General features: G+C 32.3%; 1 protein-coding gene across 6 annotated transcripts in view; it reads left to right on the top strand.

The window, feature by feature from the left end:
• Positions 1–26,636, top strand: part of up (Troponin T, skeletal muscle) — a 44,479-nt gene extending 17,843 nt beyond the window's left edge. Inside the window, exons 3-9 of one of the 6 annotated variants that reach the window (XM_067783234.1) lie at positions 3,102–3,140; positions 13,903–13,926; positions 19,389–19,761; positions 20,488–20,706; positions 20,777–20,950; positions 23,158–23,236; positions 25,176–26,636. In XM_067783234.1, the coding sequence (XP_067639335.1) occupies positions 3,102–3,140; positions 13,903–13,926; positions 19,389–19,761; positions 20,488–20,706; positions 20,777–20,950; positions 23,158–23,236; positions 25,176–25,408 (1,141 nt within the window). In that variant the 3' untranslated portion in view covers positions 25,409–26,636. Of the gene's footprint in view, positions 1–3,101; positions 3,141–13,902; positions 13,927–19,388; positions 19,762–20,487; positions 20,707–20,776; positions 20,951–23,157; positions 23,237–24,766; positions 24,846–25,175 lie in introns of all 6 variants that reach the window. The other 5 variants (XM_067783235.1, XM_067783236.1, XM_067783237.1 and 2 more) reach the window with 5 other exon arrangements.
• Positions 26,637–27,510: the final 874 nt, after the last annotated feature.

Here is a 27,510-nt window from a genome sequence, read left to right on the forward strand (position 1 = left end):
AAAGTAAAGAGAGTAAAGAAAAAGTGTTTGATTGGTAAAAACTGCCAATGCTGTATATATTTCTGTTCCCTGCTCTATATAATGGAAAATTTAGTAGATTAAACTTTATTCTATAAATTCTTTCAAGCACAGCCGGAACCAAGCACCATCTACAACATAGGTCTCAGCGGCCACTACCTGCTATTGTCGCAGTCTACGTAGTGTGCTGTGTATCGTTCATCCAAGGCAACTCAATTTTCTTCAAGCCTCATCTCAATAAGGCCGCCTACAGTGGACTGTATTTCAACTTAGTGCCACGGCTCTATGTGCCTGTCTTAGAAAATCTTTTAAGCGCCTTGTTCTTGTGTATTTTCCTGAGAGCAAAACTTCACACAACTATTAATCATTTAATGTTTAATTGAAATAAAAAACAATCCAGCTTTCAACAAATTTCTAAGCACAGAAAAGGGGGTTATCAGTGCGATATATTTTTGCGTGGAATTTTTCGATTTTCAAATTTTTTCTCTCCCTCACTGAGTTCGCTTAGTGTGATTTATTAGAAAAAAATATTTAAAGGCTCTATTCTGTATTGCGAGCGATAGCTCTGTCGAACGATTCGCCTTCAAACCATTACGTTTAGCACTGATATTCTCCATAATTTCCTTTCGACATTTCCGTTTCTTACTTTATGTAAAACAGGAAGCCGAAAGCAATTGTCAAATAATATGTTGCCATCGTTTAACATAATGCAAATACACTATCGATCCGTCTATGAGGTGAAACCAACGATCGTTTCGTAATAGAGAATGAGGCCCTAACAACTGTTAATTTGAGACATTGTTAGATTTAACATACTGATCACTTAACATTATGTTATTAACAGGGTCTGCAGATTGTTATATTTCTTCAAAATTAAAACTAAAAAGTCTTACCCCCTCACGTTCGTATATACAGCAGGCACATTATCTGGACACTTTTTGGGATAATTTTTGGACAACTGTGGAATCATTGCGAGGTTATTTTGAATAATTTTGGAATCAATTGGGAATGTTCTAAAAACATTTCGGGATTTTAGTCTGTACTATTTCGGAATTACTTTTCCCTCTCGTTTTGGTAAATTTGGAATATATAAATAAGCAATATTTTGGAATCATGCGAAGTATTTTTATTAGTACCACGTCTTTTTCGCTATCGTTTTGCGCCCATTCCAGGATCATTTCGAGACTGTTTTGGGATCATCTCATGGTTTTTTCGAAATTCTTTCGGGATTATTTTTGGCACTATTTTGCTATTATTTAGGGAATATTTTGAAACACTTTCGGGGCGGTTTCGGAATTATTTCGAAACTGCTTTAGGAACTATTTCGGGATAATTATGAGATTGTTTAAGGAATCGTTTTGGGATTACTATCGTGTTTTTTTCGAGACTGTTTTGTAATCTTTTTGGGATCAATCCGCAGCATTTTTGCGTTAATAACGGAGTTATTTACGTTAATATTTCAGGATAATTTTGAGTCTATTTTGATGTCATTGTGGCATCATTTCACGATAGTTTCAGGATAATTTTTGTCATTATTTTTGGATTAACTCGGGACTACTTTTAAATCAGTGCAGGAATTGTTTAGGTTATCTCGGGACTTCTTTGGAATTATTGTGGAACTGCTTTAGAAACTATTTCGATTTGGAATTATTTTGGGGCTATTTCGGGCTATTTTGGTACAATCTTGGTATCTTTCCGGGGCTATTTCGAGATAACTTTTGGTATTTTTTTCGCCTATGTTTTGGAGATATATATAGGAAGTATTTTAGAAAAGCTACACTGACTTGTTATCGGTAAAAATCGATAGTAACAATCGATATTGACGAGCTATTGGTTTGTTACGAGCTTTTTACCGAAGTGTGTTATTGGCGCTTTATCAAAGTGCCATCGTTTTGTGGGCGTGTTATTGATTTGTACTCGACGAGTTCTCGGCTTGTTATCGATTTGATATCGAAGTGTTATCGGTTTGTTATCTGTTATATTATGGTTTGAACACTATTTACATATACGTTTTTGAGGTTAAAATTAAGATTGCTCAAAAAAAAACATTTTGTGTTATTTTTTCAACTAATAAAACTCATATCGCACACCTAGATCAAAAGGGAGTTAACTCAAAAATAAAAAAAGTTTCGAAATTATGGGTACTACTGTGATTCCCAGTTCAATACCTACCGAAATGTATACTCGATTTATTAATAGATCCAATTGCCGCCGAGAAAAATATTTATGAAAAATAAAAATTGCATTTGCGCATATGGAGGAGGCGAGGCAGTCAGTTTACGTGTTTTCTGAACATTCCGATTCTTTGGGTTGCGCGCTATTTTGATCTAGGTGTGTGATATAAAAGAACTGAGGCAAAAGTAATTTATTTTTCTACTAAAAAATTATACATAATTTTTAGTTAAAGTCAAACTCAAGCTTTTAATAATTTACATAAAAATATTTTTTTTCAAATTTGATTTATAATTTTGTTGTTGTCACGGTTGAAACAATTTTGAATTTGAATCAACTTCTCATTAAACTGAAATTTAATTATAAGTAAAACAAGTTCTTACATATATATATGTATATGTGTGGTTTTCTAGAATATAACACGTCAAGATAGAAACCAGGATTACGTTGTATAGTGCGTGTCATAGTATAAGAGTTCCCCCTTCCCGTTGTTGTTATATGTTCAAAGTAAAACTATATTTAAACACAATTTTATTACAAAATTTATTTCATTAAAAAATTGTTTGTTATTTGTTTTTCTTCACATATATGACTGTTTGCACCATCGTAAAAAACCACCACAACAACTACAACAACCAAAACACACTCTAAATGTATTATGCACACGCTAACACGAACGTTACATCATACGATCGTTCGTTGGATCTTTCGCACCAAATTTTGCGGTCGTTCGTTGCGCCTGCCTGATTATACGCACGTCCTCCCTAAATTGAAATATTTATATGTTTCGACAAAAAAAAAAAAAAAAAAAAAAATTTAAAATATACATATTTGAATCATATACATAATCACATGTATGTATGTATTCGCATGTGTACGTCGAACGTGTTTTATGTCAACCAAATATATAGTTCCGAGGAGGAGGAGGAGGTTGTCGAGGAGACCAGAGAGTAAGTAATACAAAAACAAAAAAAAAAAACCAAACAAAAAATGTTTACTCAAACATATTCACACACTCATGCATAATTAAGCACACGCATTTGTTTATATCAATGTATACAACTTTATATGTCCTTATATACATACTCGTACATACATTCATTTGATTGATTGGTATTTCAAAAGAAAGGATAACACGATAAAATGATTAAATGTCACTCATTGTATTTATTATTCACTCATACTTAAGTTACTATGTACACAATTTATTATTATTAACCATTTCGTATTTCAATACTTATTTTTATGTTAGGCAACAAATTATTGAATTTGTAACAAAAACGACTAAAAAAATCGTCTATTCTACTATCAATAGTGCCAAAGATTGCAATCAATTGGATTAAATTTATTTAATTTTTACATATATATAAACTGAATCTGAAATAATTTTACTTAAAAATATCTAAAAATGTCATGGCCCGAAATTCTAAATATTTTTGCAACCATTTTTAAAATTTTCGAAAAAATTGTGTGTCGTTTGGTTACTCATGAGGGTAAACATATTAAAGTATTGCAATCTTGCACAATTTAGAAAATTGGTAAATAACTAAACTAAATATTTATTTTTGGTGTTAGTTAACAGGCGTTGTACTTATGTTAGGCATAAATTACTATTTGAGCAAAAAATTCATTTTAACAAAATATTGAATTCAAATATTTCTTAAAATTCTTCTTATTTTAATAAAAAAGTCGAAACCGCATTTTAATAATATTTTTTAGATTTTTTAGTTTTAGCTGTATTGCATTTTTTTTGTAAAGAAAGATCAAAAAAATAAAAAAAAAATGGACACCATTTCCGTGTAAAGGGTTTGAAACTTTTTGAAGCTTATTGACTTCATTTATGAAAATATTTAAATGTTCTTTAATGGAAAATAATATTTTTATTGTGACAAGAATTACTGATATAAGCTTTTCAAGTGCTCCTTTATTTGTATTAAATATTTTATTAAAAAAAATGTTAAATACTTTTAAATTTAAAGTGAAAATTTTTAATTTTTTTTAATTAAAAAAATTTTAAAACACTAAGCATTTGCGCTTAATTTTCAAAATCCCGGTGTCAAACCCTTAAGATGTCAAAGAAAATTTAATTAAATATTATTGCAAGTTAACTTTTTAAAAATAAAAAAACGTCAAAATAAATAAATAGATTTAACAAAAAAAAAAACACAAAAAAATAGTTTTATTTTAATAAAATACATAATTTGCCTTATTTCATATATTTTGCAAAATAAACAAGCGCATATATAAAAGAATTTTATAATTAAAGTTTTCCAAAATATTTAAATTTACATATACATAAATACATATGTATGTGACTACTTAAGCCGATTTTTTAATATAGAATTTTCCTAAGCATTTGATTTTTTTTTTAAGATTTCAAGCAAAAGTTTTATAGAATTTGGTTTTAGGAAAATAAAGTTGTATTCAAAATTGCAGTAATAAAAAATCTCAAATGCAAAATATGGATTTTTGTAAAACATTTCAAATTAGAAGGCATACATTAGAAATATCTTAATTCTTTTAAAGTAAAAAAATTAAGAAATATCTTAATTCATATAACTTTTTTTTTTTCAATTAATAAATAAAAAAAAATATGATATAAAAATTGTCCACACTAGAAAAATCTTAACTTTTTTATAACTAAATATTTCAACATTTGTTTAAGCGAAAGACTAGAGCAATTTTATTTAAATTGAATAATTCATTTTTATTTTTTGAAAAAAAACTATTCTTTTTAATATAGTAAATTTTTTTATTAAAAATTGAAATGATTTCAGATTTAGAAAAATAAATTTTTTTGATTAAAGTTTTTTAAAAATAAAATTTACTTAATTAAGCACAACATATTTTTATCGCTAGAATTATATTTTTTATGAGATCTACAAATTTTTTTGTTTTGATATTAAAAAAATTAGTTAAATTCACACTAACCATTTTAACATTTAGCACAAAAATCAAATTTTTTTTATTAAAAACATCTTAAAATTAGAAAAAAAAATTCGATATTTAAAACCTAAAATTTGTACAATCAAAAAACCAATATATTCAATCACTTATTATAGCTAAAAAACAAACTTCAAAAAAGTTTTAATTTTACAAAATATATGAATTTTTTCAAATCACAATAATAAATTTTCTAAATAAAAGAACCAGAGTTTTTTTTATGTAAAAAATTATATTTTAAATTAAAAAATACATTTTTTAAATAAAAATTAAAATAATTTCTTAAAATTAGAAAAGGTAGTTTTAAAAAAATTACAAAGCAATCTTTTATTTTATTTTAATATTAAATAAAAAAATAAATTTTTTACATTTGAATATTAAATTAAAAATAATGATATTATTTTGGAGATTAAAAAAAATATTTTCTTAACTAAGGAATCAAATTTTGTACATTGAAAATTGAATTAAAAATCAAAATAATTTTAAAATTAGAAAATATATTTTTCGGATATAAAAGTCACATTTTTTAAACTAAAAATATGAGTTTATTTTTATTCAAAAACATTTTTTTTTTATAAATTATAACAAAGTTATGTATACCGATCTCCGATTTGTAATTAGAGTGGTTCAGCGTTTCTTATAGCTCTACTTCTAATATTACAAAAAAATAGAGAAAACAAAAATACTCACACTTAAATCACTCAAAGCAATTGGCAATGCTGCGCTATTCCACATTTGCTGAAAGGCAATACAAAATATACTAAAAATGGAACAAAATTTAAAATCTTCTCTAAGTGACTTTGCTCGAGTCACAAACAATTTGGCAAATTTAAGAGCAACAAAATTACTATAATATATTTGCTGTTACAAAAATCATCACTGTAACTAAAAACAATAACAAAAAATTTTGAACAGAAAATGTCATATCTTACTTCTATAATTTCTTTTCAAAATTCAATTCGAAATGCAAAATTCTATTGACTTTACTATTACGTATTGTGTTTTGTTAAACTTGCTTCCTAAACTTTAATTTCATGTTAAATCTCTCTTACTTACGCTGTTCGTATGAATCATACGCTTTAACTACTTTTTATTGAACTTTTGCGTGTACATACCAACAACAACCAGCTATAATTGTTTCTAAATATGCATAACAACAATTCTACAAAATTTTGCCATTTTTCTTGTTTCATGCCAACGCTCTGCTCATACAAAAGAACATTCATAAATTTAAATGATACACAATTGTATGTGTATGTTGTTGTTATAACAATGCAGGACGTTGATATTTAAAAATATTTTTTCCTTTTTTCTTTCTTTTTTATTTCTAATTACAGGAAGTAAGTAATGAGAAAAAAAATTGTTTTTATAAAAATGCGAAATGAACACTGAGGAAATATACAAATAAACACAAACACACACACACAATATATATCTATTAACAAAAGATCTTATGAGGTGTTGAATGGCATAAAAATCTCTCTGATATAACATATAGTGTTATCGAAATATTTAGGGAAAGCTAAAACAATAGCATACTTTTAGGCGCAGTGTTAAGTTTTAAGCAGAATTCGTGTACTGATCTCGAAATTTGGTTGTGCGCCATATAAATAGCAATCATACATATGGGTTATGTATAAAAATATTTTTTTTTTTTCAAAAATTATGTATAGGGTGATGCGAAAGAAGAAATATGCTTCTTGTTTAGCTTCGAGTTGAAATTTTCTAGTTAAAAAATTGTGAAACACGTTTCGTTTATTCAACATGTGACGGGCGTGACTTCTGTCGTCAAATAAAGAATTATTTTTAAATTATATAAGCTAATAAAGGTAATTTTAATTACCTCTTTGAAATATTTCGTCAAAGCAAGCACAGAACTTTCTTCACATGTTCCAAGTTAAGGAATGATAACAACTCGGATCAAACATTAAAAATATTTTCAAACTTGTTTGTAAAGCCTATGTGACGCTTATATATGTAAGATATCACTCCACAAATAGTATTCTATACAATTATGAAAATTATGGGTTAGATAGTTGTTACACTGAAAGAAAAATGCTGGTAAAATCAACCGAATTACGGGTCAACTCAGCAGATATTGCTGTCAATTTTTATCCATCACAAATACCTGTTGCATTAATTCGCACAAATTGTTGATACTGAATTGAGTGTTTCAACGGTCAAATCAGCAAAAAAGTTCGTGAAATGAAAGCCACAGCTTAGTAAAAAAAAAAAATACTATAGCGAAATCGCTCAGACATTTTTATTTCTATGCTTGAAGGCAGAGTTTTCGCTATAAGCTATGCTAGGCGAAGAGCAGTTTTTTTTTACGAATTTACCGAATTACGGGTCAACTCAGCAGATATTGCTGTCAATTTTTATCCATCACAAATACCTGTTGCATTAATTCGCACAAATTGTTGATACTGAATTGAGTGTTTCAACGGTCAAATCAGCAAAAAAGTTCGTGAAATGAAAGCCACAGCTTAGTAAAAAAAAAAAATACTATAGCGAAATCGCTCAGACATTTTTATTTCTATGCTTGAAGGCAGAGTTTTCGCTATAAGCTATGCTAGGCGAAGAGCAGTTTTTTTTTATATATTTTACAAGCTTGAAACGTTTCTGGAACTTTGACAGCTTTTGATTTTGCCTTTTCCAGGCTTTGAACCCAGGTAAAAGAAACACCCACCCGCAACACCACGATGACCGCCTAACTTTCGTCTATAAACTAATAATTATTTATTTCACCCTTAGACTACCAATGAAGAATATTAAAATAACAAAATAATAATAGTGACTGTTGATATGACAAAGATTTTTGTGGCACGCTAGTCATAAGAACAAAGTAGTGAGAGCCGTGAGCGTAAGTTTCTCTTTCGACATTTGAACAGCGAACAACACAGTTAGTTTGATTGGGAATTTATAATTTTTACAGAATATTGTTAACTTGAGACCAACAGCTTTTCTTCTGTTGAATTAACTAAACAAGTTAGTTTTGTTGACAGAAAACTCAGTTAAATTAACCACAATGCTATCAATTTAAGAGAATGCCTGCTAGTTCACGAGTAACAAAACTGATTTGTATACTTTATCAGCTTCTCTTCTTTCGGTGTAAAATTAAGATCAGTATCAGACAAACTACGGGGCGAGCGTAGTCGTGGTTCGTTTGTGCGCACTGATTTATTATCACTTTGGTATTTTAATTAAATCAGTTCTCCAGTATTCATTCAGTCTACAAGTTTGGGTTTGTTTAGTATCTCTTTATTGTGTTATTTTTATACTCAGTTGAGCAGAGCTCACAGAGTATATTAACTTTGATTGGATAACGGTTGGTTGTACAGGTATAAAGGAATCGAGATAGATATAGACTTCCATATATCAAAATCATCAGTATCGAAAAAAAATTTGATTGAGCTATGTCCGTCCGTCCGTCCGTCCGTCTGTCCGTTAACACGATAACTTGAGTAAATTTTGAGGTATCTTGATGAAATTTGGTATGTAGATTCCTGGGTGCTCATCCCAGATCGCTATTTAAAATGAACGATATCGGACTATAACCACGCCCACTTTTTCGATATCGAAAATTTCGAAAAACCGAAAAATTCGATAATTCATTGCCAAAAGCGGTTAAAGCGATGAAACTTGGTAGATGGGTTGACGTTATGACGCAGAATAGAAAATTAGTAAGATTTTGGACAATAGGCGTGGCACCGCCCACTTTTACAAGAAGGTAATTTTAAAGTTTTGCAAGCTGTAATTTGGCAGTCGTTGAAGATATCATGATGAAATTTGGCGGGAACGTTACTACTATTACTGTATATGTGCTAAATAAAAATTAACAAAATTGGATGAAGAACACGTCCACTTTTTAAAAAAAAATTTTTTTAAATTCAAATTTTAACAAAAAATTTAATATCTTTACTGTATATAAGTAAATTAAGTCAAAATTCAACTCCAGTAATGATATGATGCAACAAAATACAAAAATAAAAGAAAATTTCAAAATGGGCTTGGCTCCGCCCATTTTCATTTAGTTTGTCTAGAATACTTTTAATGCCATAAGTCGAACAAAAATTTACCAATCCTTCTCAAATTTGGTAGGGGCATAGATTCTATGACAGTAACTGTTCTCTGTGAAAATGGGCGAAATCGGTGGAAGCCACGCCCAGTTTTTATACACAGTCCACCATCTGTCCTTCCGCTCGGCCGTTAACATAATAACTTGAGCAAAAACCGATATATCTTTACTAAACTTAGCCCACGTACTTATCTGAACTCACTTTATCTTGGTATAAAAAATGGCCGAAATCCGACCATAACCACGCCCACTTTATCGATATCGAAAATTACGAAAAATGAAAAAAATGCCATAATTCTATACCAAATACGAAAAAAAGGGATGAAACATGGTAACTGGATTGGCTTATTAACGCAAAATATAACTTTGGAAAAAACTTTGTAAAATGGGTGTGACACCTACCATATTAAGTAGAAGAAAATGAAAAAGTTCTACAAGGCGAAATCAACAGCCCTTGGAATCTTGGCAGGAATGCTGTTAGTGGTATTGCATATATAAATAAATTAGCAGTACCCCACAGATGATTTTCTGGATCACCTGGTCCACATTTTGGTCGATATCGCGAGAACGCCTTCACATATACATCTAAGGGCCACTCGCTTTTAAAACCCTCATTAATACTTTTAATTTGATATCCATATCGTACAAACACATTCTAGAGTCATCCCTGGCCCACCCTAATGGCGATTTCTCGAAAAGGCGTCCACCTATAGACCTAATGCCCACTTCCTCTTAAAATGCTCAGTAACACCTTTCGTTTGATACCCATATCGTACAAACATTCTAGAGTCACCCCTGGCCCACCCTAATGGCGATATCTCGAAAAGGCGTCCACCTATAGACCTAATGTCCACTCCCTCTTAAAATGCTCAGTAACACCTTTCGTTTGATACCCATATCGTACAAACATTCTAGAGTCACCCCTGGCCCACCCTAATGGCGATATCTCGAAAAGGCGTCCACCTATAGACCTAATGCCCACTCCCTCTTAAAATGCTCAGTAACACCTTTCGTTTGATACCCATATCGTACAAACATTCTAGAGTCAACCCTGGCCCACCCTAAAGCCGATATCTCGAAGAGGCGTCCACCTATAGACCTAATGCCCACTCCCTCTTAAAATGCTCAGTAACACATTTCGTTTGATACCCATATCGTACAAACACATTCTAGAGTCACCCCTGGCCCACCCTAATGACGATATCTCGAAAAGGCGTCCACCTATAGACCTCATGCCCACTCCCTCATAAAATGCTCAGTAACACCTTTCGTTTGATACCCATATCGTACAAACATTCTAGAGTCACCCTTGGTCCACCTTTATGGCGATATATCGAAAAGGCGTCCACCTATAGAACTAAGGATTACTCCCTTTTAAAATACTCATTACCACCTTTCATTTGATACCCATATCGTACAAACACATTCTAGAGTCACCCTGGCCCACCCTAATGGCGATATCTCGAAAAGGCGTCCACCTATAGACCTAGTGCCCACTCCCTCTTAAAATGCTCAGTAACACCTTTCGTTTGATACCCATATCGTACAAATATTCCAGAGTCACCCTTGGTCCACCTTTATGGCGATATCTCGAAAAGGCGCCCACCTATAGAACTAAGGATTACTCCATTTTAAAATACTCATTACCACCTTTCATTTGATACCAATATCGTACAAACGCATTCTGGAGTCACCCCTGGCCCACCCTAATGGCGATATCTCGAGAAGGCGTCCACCTATAGACCTAATGCCCACTCCCTCTTAAAATGCTCAGTAACACCTTTCGTTTGATACCCATATCGTACAAACATTCTAGAGTCAACCCTGGCCCACCCCAAAGCCGATATCTCGAAAAGGCGTCCACCTATAGACCTAATGCCCACTCCCTCTTAAAATACTCAGTAACACATTTCGTTTGATACCCATATCGTACAAACACATTCTAGAGTCACCCCTGGCCCACCCTAATGACGATATCTCGAAAAGGCGTCCACCTATAGACCTCATGCCCACTCCCTCATAAAATGCTCTGTAACACCTTTCGTTTGATACCCATATCGTACAAACATTCTAGAGTCACCCTTTGTCCACCTTTATGGCGATATCTCGAAAAGGCGTCCACCTATAGAACTAAGGATTACTCCCTTTTAAAATACTCATTACCATCTTTCATTTGATACTCATATCATACAAACACATTCTAGAGTCACCCCTGGCCCACCCTAATGGCGACATTTCGAAAAGGCGTCCACTTATAGACCTAATGCACACTCCCTCTTAAAATGCTCAGTAACACTTTTCGTTTGATACCCATATCGTACAAACATTCTAGAGTCACCCCTGGCCCACCCTAATGGCGATATCTCGAAAACGTCCACCTATAGACCTAATGCCCACTCCCTCTTAAAATGCTCAGTAACACCTTTCATTTGATTCCCATATCGTACAAACACATTCTAGAGACACCCCTGGCCCACCTTTATGGCGATATCTCGAAACGGCGTCCACCTATGGAACTAAAAATACTCATTAACAGCTTTCATTTGACACCCATATCGTACAAACAAATTCTAGACTCAGCCCTGGTTCACCTTTATGGCGATATCCCTAAATGGCGTCCATCCATAGAGCTATGGCCTACTCTCTCTTAAAATACTCTTTAATACCTTCCGTTTGATACACATGTCATACAACCACATTCCAGGGTTACCCTAGGTTCATTTTCCTACATGGTGAGTTTCCTTATTTTGTCTCCATAGCTCTCAACTGAGTATGTAATGTTCGGTTACACCCGAACTTAGCCTTCCTTACTTGTTTATTTATGATATGTTATTTGCACACAAACAAATGACGGTCATACTTGCTTGGAGGTTCGTTTGCTATTAGCCTTTTATTTGGGATGGGAGAGTTTTAAAAATTATATTCAACCACAAATTTTATTCATGATTAATTTCTAACGTTAATAAAGCTGCTTGGAGGCTGGTATTTTTATTAAATTAGTTTTTCTGTCTTCACTTCTTGTGTCTTCAAGATTGAGGTTGCTTAGTTTTTTTTATATATGATACTAGCAGACCCAGCAGGCGTTGTTCTGCCCTAAATTTGGCTTATCTGCATACATTTTAATAAGGTTTTTCCGTCGAAATCTGCCCACCCCTCTTCACTTTTTCCTGATCCTTTTATTCACTCCTCCCTCCGTCTTTTTCGCTTCATCTATCTCCATATTCGTCTCATTCTATTTCTTCCTCAGTCTCCTTCTCTCTTTTCTCTTCTCTCACGTACTCCTCAATATTCTTCACCCCTTATTGCCTGTCCCAGAGGGTGGTATGTATTTTGTTCCAGTCCCAGTTCCACCAGTTTCCCCCATTGTAGTTAAGCTACAAACTTGACTTGTGATCAGAGATGCGTCGTAAGCTTAGCACCGGTTAGGCGACAATATCGTAGCGAGAGCACAACGACCTCTTCGTCCAAATCAACGACAGCTCATTTAATTTGAATTTACAGAGAGTACAAAAGAATGCGTGTGACACATGCCCACTGTACAAGCGCTAAAACCAACCCGTATAAATGTAGTGGTGCCCACCGCTGTTTATGATTGATTTTTAAGGTCAATTGGAAGCCAAAGATCCACAAAAACATTTCTTTAACTAAAAAAAATTCAACTCTAAGTCAAAAAGTCGAAATATGCTTTAAACTTCGCTCTATTCTAATTTGTTCAAAGCATATATGTATGTGTATATAAATATTTATATTTAGTGCAGGTATCTATGCTATTATTCGATTGTAAATATGTATAAAGTAACTAGCGACGCGGTTTAAAAAAAATATAGTTTTTTTTTACATAAAAAATTGCATGTGAGCGTTTGTATATGTATATATATAGTATATGAATGAAATTTAATATAAAGTTTTTTATGAAATTTTTATACATCTCAATAACTAAATATAAAACTAAATATGAAAAAAAGGTTTACAAAAAATTAAATTAAAAAAATTGTACAAAAATAAGCATTTTGTGGCAGCAACAAAAATAGATAAGATTTTTTCTTTTGAACTGTTTTTGAAATATATGCATACATATTTATTTTTGGCACGTTTTGCATCAAATTGTTTTTTTTTCCTAAACCAAAAATAGATTAAGCATTTTTTTAAGCATTGATTTTACTTTTATTATGTATATATAAACATATATATACCAATTTTCTACATATGTACATATGTACATATACATATATACAAACACTTAATAAGCCACATATCAATACATTTACATTATTATATATTATGCATACATATATATTGTATATTTACCACGTATGTAACACATATCTTTAAAGAAAATATTTTTTTTTTCATTCTTTCTTTTCGCCAACGTTACATTTTTTGTGTTGTTGCGTGTGTGTGCAATTTTTTGTAAATGGCTACCGTCACAACCATCATGTAAAATATATATATAAAAAAATACTTTTTTGTTATTACGCCTAAACAAATTTTCTACAAAAAAAAAATAAAATGATCAAAATAAAAACACATCACCAAACAACCAATCAATCAACCAACCACACATCCTTCACTGTGGATATGCAAAAAAAAAAAAATTACCAATTTTTGAAAAAAAATCGTTCAATCATACACAATTTAATCCAATCAATCCATCCACAAAATATGTTTGCAAATGCCTTATGAAAACGTAGAAAGCCACCTCAAACACCAGCCGAGTAAGTGTTAGAAAATAAAGCAACAAAAAAAAAAAAATATTTTATATTTATAGTTAATTTTATTGTTGTTGAATCTCAGCGAACAAAAATTGGCTGCAAGTGAAGCATGCGAAATGGAACTTTTTGTGTGAAAGCAGTAATGCTTCATGAAATTTCTACAGCTTGTTTTTCAAAAAAAAAAAAAAAAAATTTTAACAAAAAAAAAAAAAAATTATTCATACAAAATATGCACTTAATAAAATGATTTTTAAACGCTTCGCTTGCAGCCACATATTATTTTTCCCTACCTTGTTCTTTCACTTAGTTTTTGTAATTTTGCTTAAAAAATAATTTTATTTAGTTAGTTGATTTAACAACTTCTTGTACTCACCTACCCAAAAAAATAAATAAATAAAAAAATTTAAATCGTATTCTCAAATGAAATCTCTACTCATCCACTATCCACTCATTTTAGCTTATAGTTTGATGGCATGCAATTTGGTCTGTTCTGCCCCACTGTACATAATACATATAAACATAATAAAGCGTTACCGAGGTATTATAAGGCATAATTTGGCTACAAAAACAGCTGCTTTTGAAAAAGTAGTAAGCAACACTGAAACGGAATTTTGCATTTTAATTTTTTTTTAACTGTAGAAATGCATCTTACTTTTATTTATGTATTTGTTCTGTCTGGTTCATATGGTTATTGCTATAGTTTTTTTAATCACTTAACACATTTTTTGTTGTAACTTTGAATTTATGTTTATATAAAGCTTTATTAAAAAAAAACACTTTTTATAATACACATTTTTTTTGTTTAAGATTTTAACAACAAATAATAACTTTGAATTGGTTTTTGAAAATATCTGAAACATTCTTATCAAGAAACACCTTATTTCTCTTATTTAATGTTTATTTTTTTGCATTTTTTTTTCTTAAACCAAAAATTTGGACCTTTACAATTTGCAGGAGATGGCAGTTGATATTAGCTCATTGAGTATATCGGTTATGTCATCCTATACATTTGCAATTTTAAAGCACATTTTTTTTTAATGAAAACACAATATTATTGTTTAGAAGAATTGCGATGTTTTAAAATGTAATGCCAATAAAATTTTGTTTGTTTGTGGACCAAATTCCATTTTATAAAATGTATTACTGTTCACCTTACTATTTTTGCAAATAATGCCCTCAATTTGCATAATGGAATATTTTTCCATCTTATGATACAATATTATTTGATATATAAAAAAGGAGAGGGCTTGCATGCCTATTATTAGGCGAAAACTAAGAACTAACACCAACTCAGAAGATCCGTTTAGCATTCACGGTGTATACAAGCTTACCTGCAAATGCCAACACAGTTGCATACGACACACAGGACGACAAATAAGAACGAGGTTCAGAGAACATGCTAGAGATTACAATAAAAAGCACGGAATCCAAACACTATACAACAGTCTAACTTCGCGAATCACATGGTCGAAAATATACGTTCCCCAGTAAACATCAATAAAACAGTTGGGGTCCTTCACATACAAGCAAAAGGCCGACGTCTTAACGTACTCGAAAACACGAAAATCCACAAACAGAAAATATTTGACGGTAGAATAATAAACGAAGAGATAATTGCAATTTCTGACACAATATCTGAGCCTTTAAAACTTGGTTACAAGAAACAACTACAGGTACAACAGACAGACACACAACAACAAATAAGCACAAAACAATAAACGCACCAAAGCAACAAACCCACAAAGAAGGTCAAACGATTAGATTTACTGACTTTTACCTGCCTCAGTCAGCCACACAAATCGATCAGTAAAAACCATCCTATCTCATTATGTACCTACGAACTATAAATACAAGTCAAACGATAACAACAGATCAGAAAGAAAATCGAAACTGATGATGGCACAATGCCGAAAAGGGTTTTTCTCGAAACCAAATTTGCAAGGGATGACGGGAAATCATTCTAATATACATCATATAACAAAAACATGTGACGGTGACTGCCCGGAAGGAAAGGCCGCCGGATGGAACGATGAATAGATAGGCAAAGACAATTTCTTTTTTCGGTTGAATAAAGTCAGCTATAAGAAAAACCATCGATCAAGCTAACGAAAAAAAAACGATTTTTTTTCGTGTTGTTGTTCCCTCAAAATGTCTCTCTCGATCCTCCCCAGACGTTAGTTTAATGGTAAACAACTTGTACTCAGCTGGTATTTATCTTCCCTTTCTTCTGAGGCTCACTACTCCCATAATCTGCCAAAAAAAGCTAGTTTGGTTACCCCTATATGACTTGACAACAAAAAAAAAATGAGAGCGGTGACCATTTCTCTTTACAACTAGTGCAAAAGCTGACCATGTAGTCATTACATAGTGAATTGAAAATGACAGTTTTATGATTACTTATACCCAAATGTGCAATTTATTGAAACAACAAAAGAAAAAACGGTGGTAATTGCAACAACAATTTCAAAAGAGAATGGAGGAAATTTCGCAATTACTTGCAATAATAAATGAAAATTATCGAAACAAATAAACGAAACAAATAAAGAAACGGTGGTTTTTCCAACAACAGCTGTAATGAAAATAAAGTAAAATATAATTACAGCATGTAATTACTAAGTTGATATTTTGAAATTACCGGCACTCAAATAAGCAAACTATCGGTAAAACATAACGATGATCTTTAATATTGCCACTTCAAGAGGAAAAGTAATGATTACTTACATTTTCGAGCAGGAAAATAGCGGTGGCAATTTTGATAGAATTTCGTCATTTAAATTCTTCTTTTTATTTTATTTAAATTATCGCATTTAAAGAAAAACTTCTATGACGTTTGTAACAAAAACTATAACACTCAATCTCCAAATCGTTTTCGAAAATATTCGACAATTCGAGAAAATTTTACGAAAGTTTCGATTTTTTTTATTTTTAGTTCTCTAAATTTTTAGACCCTGCAGCCCAAACAATTGTAGTCTTACAAAGTATGAGTCATAGGTCTTTAAATTTTTTTTTTTGCAAAGACTGTTTAGATTTTCATTCATAAAAAAATAGTTTTTTCGCACAAATTTATCCATGTGTTGGAAGTTGTGAAAGTTTTTACTTAGGCGCACTGTGTAATGATTACTTGTAGGCAAATTGTAATGGTTTAAAATATTGAAGTCCCATAATAATCCTAGTAGTTTAATCTAATTTGCATTACTCCGCATACTTATGCCGAAACAACTGCCATCTCCAATTTTGCCAAAACGTAAAAGTCCATTTACATTGATTTCTATAACAACACTTTAGGAAAGTATTTCGATGGTTGAATGAAACATTGCCCTATCTCGGCTGCCAATTTACAAATGTTGGAAGTGCAATATTCAGAATCCTCGTTTGTATTCGGAAGGTAATCTTACCTTGCAAAAATGCGATTAGTCTAGAATGAGTCTGGGATGAGTCGCAAAGGCGTATGTGACTAATGCCAGTTTTGATCTCTTTGTATGTGTTGAGCTGTTTCCTTTTGTTTGAGCATATCCTATGAAAAGACTAGTTGTAACTATATACCCGAACGGGAACGGTAGGACTGATCCCCTTCGTACCCATATGTGAACGAATGAAGACTAGTTCCTTTTCTCATCAAAAGGTGTTAGTTTTCGTATGGTACAACGTTGAGTAAATTTTAAACGCAATATTAAAACTTGCAAAAAATTGTTAGCTACATCTATGTAAACAAATAATTAAGTCGCCAACTCATTCCAAGAGATATGGGTCGACGATAATGGAACATATGGTCCAAGTCATTTAGGTTCAGTATAGGGCTCCACATTTTTGTTAAATAATTCAAATCAATCGCCTATAATATTTTCTATTTAACTCACTTCGTTGCCGTTTCTTTATGTTTCTTAAATTGGCTACATAGATTTAAACCTTACTATACCCAAAAGGGACTAGAGGGGACAATTATGCTCCAATGTAGACAAATGAGATAAATCGGAGAGCGCTCCCTTTAGGCTATGTTCTATACAATACGGTCAATGCAGGTATTAAAATTAATGTCGATAAGCTCGCGAGACTCAGGCCCGGTTTTTCAGTACAATTTCATTTGCGCCCGTTCGCAATTGCAGCGAATATACCCAACAAGCATTTAGGCTTGAGTATCATTAGAGCGCACATTGATAACTTCTAAAATCTCAAGAGTTGATTCGAAACAATGGCTTGAGAATCCTAGCGTTATCAGCAAAAAGAGAAATTTATATAAAACTGTTATTTAAGTTGAAAAAAAGATAGGTCCTACTTTGTTCTCAAGTGTGGTTCGCTAATTGGACTCAAATGTACGGTCCCAATACTACAAAATTTTTACCTCAATAATATGAAACATGTATAATTATTTTTAATATATAACACTTCGTTACTGCTACCAACAAGTGTTCGTTTCTCATAATAAACAGCTCTTGGCTTTGGTGGTAGAAGATTCTTTTCCAACTCCACCTCAACTCGATATCCAATGTAGGTTTTCAACTGGAGAAATGTGTTGGATATTCACTTCAGAACTGTAGATATCTCAAACCTCTCAAAGGTAGCAGAACAATTTGACAATGGCATTGTAGATCAACTCGAGAATTACGGATTTAACAAAATTTCTCAAAAGTTGGGTAATGATGAATGATGTGGGATATCAACTCCAGAACTAGATATGTATTTCTCTAAGGCTGGTGAAATATATTTTTTTATGTTTGTTCTCTAAGCAAAACCTAGCTGTTGCCGTATCTACAAATTCTCTAGATAATAAAAAACCAATGTTGCCGTACACAAACTCCTACCCCAAAGGCGGTCTTAAACTGTGACTGAAAAACTGCGCTTTAGTTTAACTGGAAATTAAATTTGACTAGAGTGTAAACAAATTAAGTTTTATCTTAGCTTAACCAACTACTAAAAAATCGAGCATTACAAATGTTTCGAGAATTTAGAATTAAGAATCTTGCGAGAAGCCGATATTCGCGCAAAATTGCTTCTTGGACAACTACGAGAGATCGTAAGCTCTTATAATTTTGATTATTTTCAATTAAGTGCTTTTGAAACTTTAAATTTAATACATGATCTTAACAGTAGACTAAAAAACACATCTCACTCATCACTTACATATTTTTATCAATTCTGCGCCTAATACTTTCTACTAGTTTTTTTATTATACGAAAAAAAAATGTTTCTTTTATAAAATATGTATTTTTAATTGGATCTAAAAAACCTTATTCTAAGCTATTTATTATCTTGAGGCTCTTAAAAGTGAGCAAGTAAAATCGCTATTTTACCTTGCTCTTACCTATTCACTACTATCTAATGCAAAAAAAGTTAAGAAAAGAAAAAAATTTACCACTAATGTTTGTTTTCTCATCTTTCAATATCTTTTCTACACACGCATTCACTGTCACATTCCCACGCACGTGTTAATTTTATGGACACACTACACTAAACTCATCATACAACAGAGGTGAGGGAGATCCAGAATTTATTAAGCGTCAGGATCAAAAACGCTCCGATCTCGATGATCAGCTGAAAGAATACATTAGTGAATGGCGTAAACAGCGTGCCAAGGAGGAAGATGAGCTGAAAAAGCTCAAAGAGAAACAGGCCAAGCGAAAGGTGACACGTGCCGAAGAAGAACAAAAGATGGCGCAACGTAAGAAGGAAGAGGAAGAGCGTCGCGTACGTGAAGTTGAAGAGAAGAAACAGCGCGAAATTGAAGAGAAGCGCCAACGTCTCGAAGAGGCCGAAAAGAAGCGTCAAGCAATGCTGCAGGCCATGAAGGACAAGGACAAGAAGGGACCCAATTTCACTATTGCCAAGAAGGATGCAGGCGTGGTAATCCTTTCATTTTAATTAAATGCCACTTACTTATATGTGTACCCTGTTCTTTTTGTATTTTTTAATGTTTCTCTTCACTACCATCTTTGTTACGCTATACGTTTCTATCTTTCATTCCGCTTGTTTATAATGTCACACCTCATTCCCATACACATTAAAATCACTTACAAAATCAATTGGTTAAAATATGAAATTGACAAAACCAACTTGAAAAATACTTTAAAAACAACAACAACAACAAACACTTAACTATTTTTTTAAATTAAAAATTTCACAAAAACTTAAAAACATTACACTAAATTTTCAAAATCTCAAAATTATAAATTAAAATATTAAAACACAACATTTTCTTAACAACAACCCAAAAATATCCAATGCTTTAATAACTGTTACTTTTCGTATATTTCCTTGTCCAAATAACTGTCCTAACGTACCCAATATTTTTTTGTTTTTGTATTTTGTCAATAAAAATGCTTTTGTTTTTATGAAATATTCAAATGGAAAACAAGAAACTTCAAAACCTTTTGGTATGTCTCTTTCTATCTTTCACAACTTGATTACGTTTCATACATATATTTCCTGAATCACCGCACACACACACATACTTCTACCACAACTCCTATATGTTTGTGGTAATGCCAAACTTTGAACTATGACCTGCACAACTTTGAATCTTTCATCATAAAAAAACAAAAAAACAACAACAAAAATTGCAACATACAGTTGGGACTCTCATCTGCCGCTATGGAGCGTAACAAGACTAAAGAACAATTGGAGGAAGAGAAGAAAATCTCTTTGTCGTTCCGTATCAAGCCTTTGGCCATCGAAGGTTTCAGTGAGAGTAAACTCCGTGAAAAGGCTCAAGAACTGTGGGAACTTATTGTCAAATTGGAAACTGAGAAGTATGACTTGGAAGAAAGGCAGAAACGTCAGGACTATGATGTGAGTATTTAAAGGCATGAAAGTTAAAAAACTGCCTTTGAACTAATTTCTCATTTCCTTGCATTTACAGTTGAAGGAGTTGAAAGAAAGACAGAAACAACAGCTCAGGCACAAAGCCTTAAAGAAGGGTCTCGACCCTGAGGCTTTGACTGGCAAATACCCGCCCAAGATCCAAGTCGCCTCCAAATACGAACGGCGTGTGGACACCCGCTCATACGATGATAAGAAGAAACTCTTCGAAGGTGTAAGTATTTTAGGTTATTATAATAGAATTAAGCAATTTTTATTTTTGTATAAACTTTGACGAAGTTGAAGTGGAGCTGCTTAAGTGAAAACCCTATAAGTTTATACAAAATTATACTTCTTTGGAAAGATGAAATGGTTTTTAGTTAACATGTCATTTTCTATTATTATATTGAAATATACTTCATCCTAAAAGTATGCAATTTCAAAATTTTAGTTCGCGCTGTTGTTGGCATGATCGCTCCAATTTGTTTGTAAAGTTTTTAAGACAAAAATTTCTTAGCAAGGGTATTAAAGGTTAGACTACATCTACTTGCTTATACTTTTAGCCTCAACACTAAGATCGCACATTCCCAATATTTGACTGCCTAAATGTATGCAATCTGTAAACTCAAATTGATGAGCTTGGTACAAGGCAGTTCAATTAAGCACTGTCTTATACTGTTTTCACACAGAAACTTAATGATCTCATTTCACCTGCTAATGAAATCGTAAAATTTTTGCTTTCACACAGAAGTAACTGCTCGATTAGTATGAAGGATGAGACAGACAATCATGGCGGAACGATACAAGGTGGGAGCATGGTGACATACCTACAAACAAAAAAAATTCCATGTACTTGTAAATTCGATGGACAAATGTCAAAATCGTACTGCGCCGGCAGTTGATGTATCAAATCAAATAAAAAAGGTTATAATCAGCTGTTCGATGCGGCCACCTTGTATCGTTCCGCCATGCAGACAATGACATTTGCTTTGAAAACTAAGAAGCGGAAACGGAAGCGGAACGCTGCCAACAGAGTTGCATTGTGCTTTTGACTTCATTAGGCATTCGATTAGCTACTAATGAAATAATAATAGATTCGAATTTTGTAGGGAAGATTGAGCTCAATAAGCGTCTTAATGTAGAAAATTGCCTTTATTATTCAATAAGCCGTCTGTGTGAAATTAGTATTATTTTTCTAATTTGGTAATTTATACAAAAGTATAGAGTAAAAGAAAAGCACCAGCTTAAGTTTTTCGTGCTTCTTCAATAAGTTTGGGAATAATTTCCTTGATATTATCTATATAAGGACTTAGTTTATTGATTGAAAGTCTTCATTCAGGGTTCTAAGCGGAGCATACACACTCAGAGTCTCGAATGTGGGTCTTCTGTGTAGTTTCTGTTGAAATCGGTACAGTGTCGTATTTTTAATGCAATTAATATCAGCATAATTTTTGCTCTCTGAAAGTATGCATTTAGTAGCTATAAATTTTCACTGTGTGTGCTACGCATCTTCTTATTTTCCCAAAAGAGCTCCTAAAATGACACAAATTGATGAACAATACCTGTACATTTTTTTAAAGCAGCACATATATAAATATGTACGGCTATCTTAACGTTAAATAATTACTGATATTTAAACATCCTTATTCCGGCTATACCTCTCCTACTTCGCCTTCAAAAAATACTCGGTCCCATTATCAAATTTTATCGTATTTTAAGTTCTTCGAAAAATAAAAAAAACGTATGCGCTATTTTGGGAATTCAAAACAGTTTAGTCTTTGGTGTGCCCTTTTAATAAAATAAACGTTACATACTTTAAGAAAAATAAGTATATGCCTGAAGTAAAAGGCGTCCTAGTTGGAAGATATGATAGATAGATATAGGGGACTACACTGCACCCATTGGTCTATTGCGCCCTCAGGATTTGAATGCCAAAAACTCAGCCCCCCGTCTTGAGATTGCCTCGCATTCCAAGAGAATATGTTCAGCCATCTCCGCTGCCCGATCGCAGGCTTTAGTGTAAAACTTAATATGTTACAAAATTCTACAAAATTATTTCTAAATGTGACTATTCGTGTTAAAGCTTGGACCTCATTGATGTATGAGTTCTAAGAATTGTTCCAGAATTTGAGTGGAAATATAATACAAGGAAAGAAACTACTTTTGAATGGTAATGGTTTCCGAGTAAAACCAGAGGATAGTTATTTGGAGCTCTGATTTTAACCAGGCGTGAGCAGGAAAATTTTATAAAACTGTAATGGTTATAATTTTTCGTCTTGATTTGGAATCATTCTACCAAGACAAGAACTGTGCAACATTCGAAAAGAGTTTTCCAAATTTTGTACGCAGGAGCAGTCCAAAGAAGTATAATTTCCGCAATTTTTTTATTTTTTGAAAACATAATATACCTAATACTCTATTTATAACCTTTTTGTTATGAAGGGCTACGACACGCTCTACAAGGAGACCGCCGAAAAGCGCTGGCAAGAGAGGGCAGAAAGATTTACATCGAGAACCAGATGTAAGAACACAAAACGAGTTTGTGTGGCTTTGAAAGAAGAGACCCTTTACCAAAAATTAGTTTGTGTGAACTTTGTGTTTAAATTTGTGCTCTTTCTTTGGGGTCTCTTTCTTCGATGATAGCCTGTTTTTGTCAGTGTTGTGTTCGAATTAACATTCAAAAATGTTTGTGATTGTCCAAATAAGGAAAGAGTCGCAGTTTGAATGATGTTCGTGAGATTCATAGCGATCTCTTTTCTCCAAATGTGTATGCTTTAACAAGACTTTCTGTGAAAGTACTAAATTTCTGTAACTCAATCATCGCATGGAGAATAATTTAAATTGTTATTAAAATAATTTTATAGGAGAGCAAAGTATTTTTTAAAGTAAAAGACTGCTTTGAAACAACGAAATTACTTCCTTAGAAAAAGAAAAATAAACGAATACTCTTTCATACACACTCACACAAACACCGATGCGAACATCACTCTCCAAATTTTCAAAAGCGTAACTTACACAACTGCACACTTTATGGCTTTATATATATATACATATATGTATTTATAAAGCCAAATTGAGTACCACTCTCGTGAAAAATGTACTGTGGAGCCAAAAAACACATTCTCTATGTAGAAGTTTTTAAAAGGCTTTTCTGCTCTCTATGTGATATTTAGAAGTTTAATAAACTTATATTTACATACATACATATACATATGTATTTTGTTCTAAAAACAGGGATGCACCTTAACGTTAAGCTAATCGTTTATCAAAAAATTTCCACCGTTTCCGTTGAAACACTTCGAAATATTATCGATAAAGAAATTATCAAGATAAATTGTCTCTCGTTTTTAACCGAAACGAAAAGCTTTCGTTAGCGTTAAAAACGTTAACAGAAACGTGATACTTTATGTTTGAATTGTGCTGGCAATGCTATAGCCATGGTGAAGCCGTAAGGTGGCAACAACGAGCGCACATACACACACAAACTCTATGTAATTTGTTTGTGTAATTCGTTGGTGGTAATGTCAAAAATACTCTGAGAAATGTTCGTACTGTCAAAATTCATGAGAAAAGTTGCAATCAGCTTGGATAATGCTTTCACCTTTAATGACTCCGCCATCAATCAGCTTTGCCAGCATAGTTTGAAATTAATAATCAACATAAACGATTTGATTTCGTTTTGATATGGCAGAAAACGAAACGAAATCATTTCGTTAATTTGACGATCTTAACGTTAATAAACGAAACGAAATGACTTCGTTTCGTTTATTAACGTTGATTATCGTAACGAAATGATATCGTTTCGTTGGTTAAGCATGCCTGTCTAAAAATATATTTCATTCATAAAATTACTTGCTCACGTTACTACTTTCTATTATTATTGTTTCATTCTCTTTCCCTCTCACTCTCTCTATTTCATTTGAACTACGATTTTTATGTATGCATTGTTTACGTGTTCCGTTATCGTCTGCATCCGTATGTAAATCGTATACACAAAATAACAACAACAACCACAAAAACCAAAAAACACTCGCATGCAACCAACCAATAGGGCTGGCTAGAGATCGGCAAAGAGGTGAATGAGAAGATCTGGAATGAGAAGAAGGAACAATACACCGGCCGCCAAAAATGTACGTATTCAAAAAAAAATTCAACACAAAAAAGTTAAGAAATAAAAAATTACAAATTAGAAAACAAACACAAAAGTCGAAACACAAACCATAAAAAAATTAAATTAATTAAAATTAAACGGAAAAGAAAACATGACATTTTTTTTACACTGAATATACAACACTCAAAAATTGTTAATTTATTTTATGTTTTGTTTTTGACTAAAAAAAACTAATACACAATTTTTTTCAGTGTAATATGCGAACTTTTTGCCCGCACTAATATCATTTATATATCAAATAAATACATATATATATTTTTACTAATAATTTTGTTTCCCTCTCCTTTAGCCAAACTGCCAAAATGGTTCGGCGAACGACCAGGCAAGAAGACTGGCGAACCCGAGACACCCGAAGGCGAAGAAGATGCCAAGGCCGATGAAGATATCGTCGAAGATGAGGAAGAAGTCGAAGAAGAGGTTGTCGAAGAAGAGGAAGAAGAAGAGGAGGAGGAAGAAGAGGAGGAAGAAGAAGAAGAGGAAGAGGAGGAGGAAGAAGAAGAGGAAGAAGAGGAAGAAGAATAAATTAATTTAACTACATTTAATAAAAATTGAAAAAAAAAAATAAAGCAAATAGTTATTATTAGATTATTCGAAAACACCTTCAACAACAAGAAAAATAAGAAAAAAAAACAAACAAAAAAAAAATATCATCTAACGAGAGAAAATCAGAATAAAGAAGGAGTAGCAAAAATAGAAAGAAAATTACCTTAAACAAAAACACTGCTCAATTTGTCAAAGTTCCTCTCTCACTCGAACACAAAACTCACTCTGACACTCACTCAATCACTACTGATTTTACACTCAGTTACTCAGTCACATACACAAAACAACTGTGACAAAAAAAAAAAAAAACACAAACGTCGCTCGCTCTCTCTGTCTTTTTATAGAAATACAAGCAAAAAAACAAAACAACATATACAAAATTGAAAAAGATTAATAGTAAATTCAGAAAAAAATTTGTTTTTATTTGTTTGTAATAAAATCTTTAAAAAATTTAGATAACCATCAAATATCACACTCTAAACGATGTCGATATTCATACATATATATGTTTCTATTCATATATAAATATATATATATTTTTATTTAAAGATTATATATAATGTTCAATTAGCTGAGTAAATATGTTGTTGTAATGCAACATGAAGCTAACAACAAGAACATGAATATATATGTACATCATAACTCTCTCTTGATATTCCTTTTTCTTTTAAGATATTTTTATTTATTTCGTATTTAAAAGAAAATCAAATAAAAACAAGTTGAGAAGTAATAAATTATTTACAACGAAACCAAAAATCAAGACGGAAAAACAAAAACGCCTTCAACAAATCTTCTCTTATTTGTTATTTCAAACCGAAGCTTGATACGATTCGTAAGGCGCACCATATGGATTATTGTAAATAAATTTGTCTTAAAAGAAGCCAGTCTTAGTGGCAAATGACTGGAACTAGAGATTTCAATGGAGTTGTGACAAAAGGTGTTGAAGTTAGTCCTGTGACCATTTTCCAGCGTTATGATTACAATACTATAATAAATCATCCCTACGATTCTTAAAGCCATATATTATAAAAACTTTTTAAACCAATATTTATTTTATTGTAAATAGACTACTCTTTGTACAAAGGCATATTAAATATTAATTTATTAACATTAGAGAACAGTTCGTCGAGGGCTTCAGTTAACATTTGACCTTGTCGAACTGTATACTTGAATACTAATTAAATAAAGTTAAATTTACTGTGACGAATTTGATAATTCTTTCTTATATATATTCTTTCTCTTATATTCGCAACTACTGTGTACAAATTCACACTTTACTATACTTTACCGTAATTCAGTTGCAGCGAGTTAAAATATAGCACTAATTACAATGAGTTGGTTTAACGCCGCTTATATAACTTGGCAATGTGCTAGTGCTCCCTAAGTTGTTTGCTTCCAGTAATTGAAAATGCTATATTACTCCTGATTTTCTTTTTTTGCTATTGCTCTAGCTCTGAACATGAACAGAGCATAGAGCAGAGCCGAGCATAATGAAGTGATAGCATTTCTTTTGCTCGTGTTTTAGAGCGGAGAAAATAGCAGAACAAAAACTTCAAATGAAATACTTAGTGCTATTTGCCATGTTGGGCATATAAATACAAGAGAAATTTCAAAACGCTGCAAAACAATACTAATAAAAACTAAATAGAAATTCATTTTTTTGATTGCCCCCCCATCCGCTACAAGTAGCACTTCGGTTGTAGTTTTTGTTCTACTGTTCGCTCCGCTCTAAAACACGAGCATAAGAAATGATATTACTTTATTATGCTACAGCTCTGCTCTATGCTCTGTTCTTGTTCTTGTATGTTGATAGCGAATATAAGGGCTTAGTGAAGCAACAAGAGAAGAGTTCCAGAAAGAAATGGAGAGATTGGTAGAAAAATTAAAAAAGGGAATAATAAAGAGCGAACAGGTATGTACTCCCAATAAGTTTTTTTTGAGCTATGATCAGAGGAAAGAGCAGGGTGAAATACTATTTCAATACAACTTTCAGCAGTCGGTTCTATGCGCAGGAGAGACTTCTTAATCCCGATTTGTGCCGTATTGCTTATTGCAGTGGTACTGCTCATCATTCTCTTACT

Source organism: Eurosta solidaginis, chromosome 4 (genome assembly GCF_040869045.1).
Source record: "Eurosta solidaginis isolate ZX-2024a chromosome 4, ASM4086904v1, whole genome shotgun sequence".
In the NCBI taxonomy this organism is placed as follows: Eukaryota; Metazoa; Arthropoda; class Insecta; order Diptera; family Tephritidae; genus Eurosta; species Eurosta solidaginis.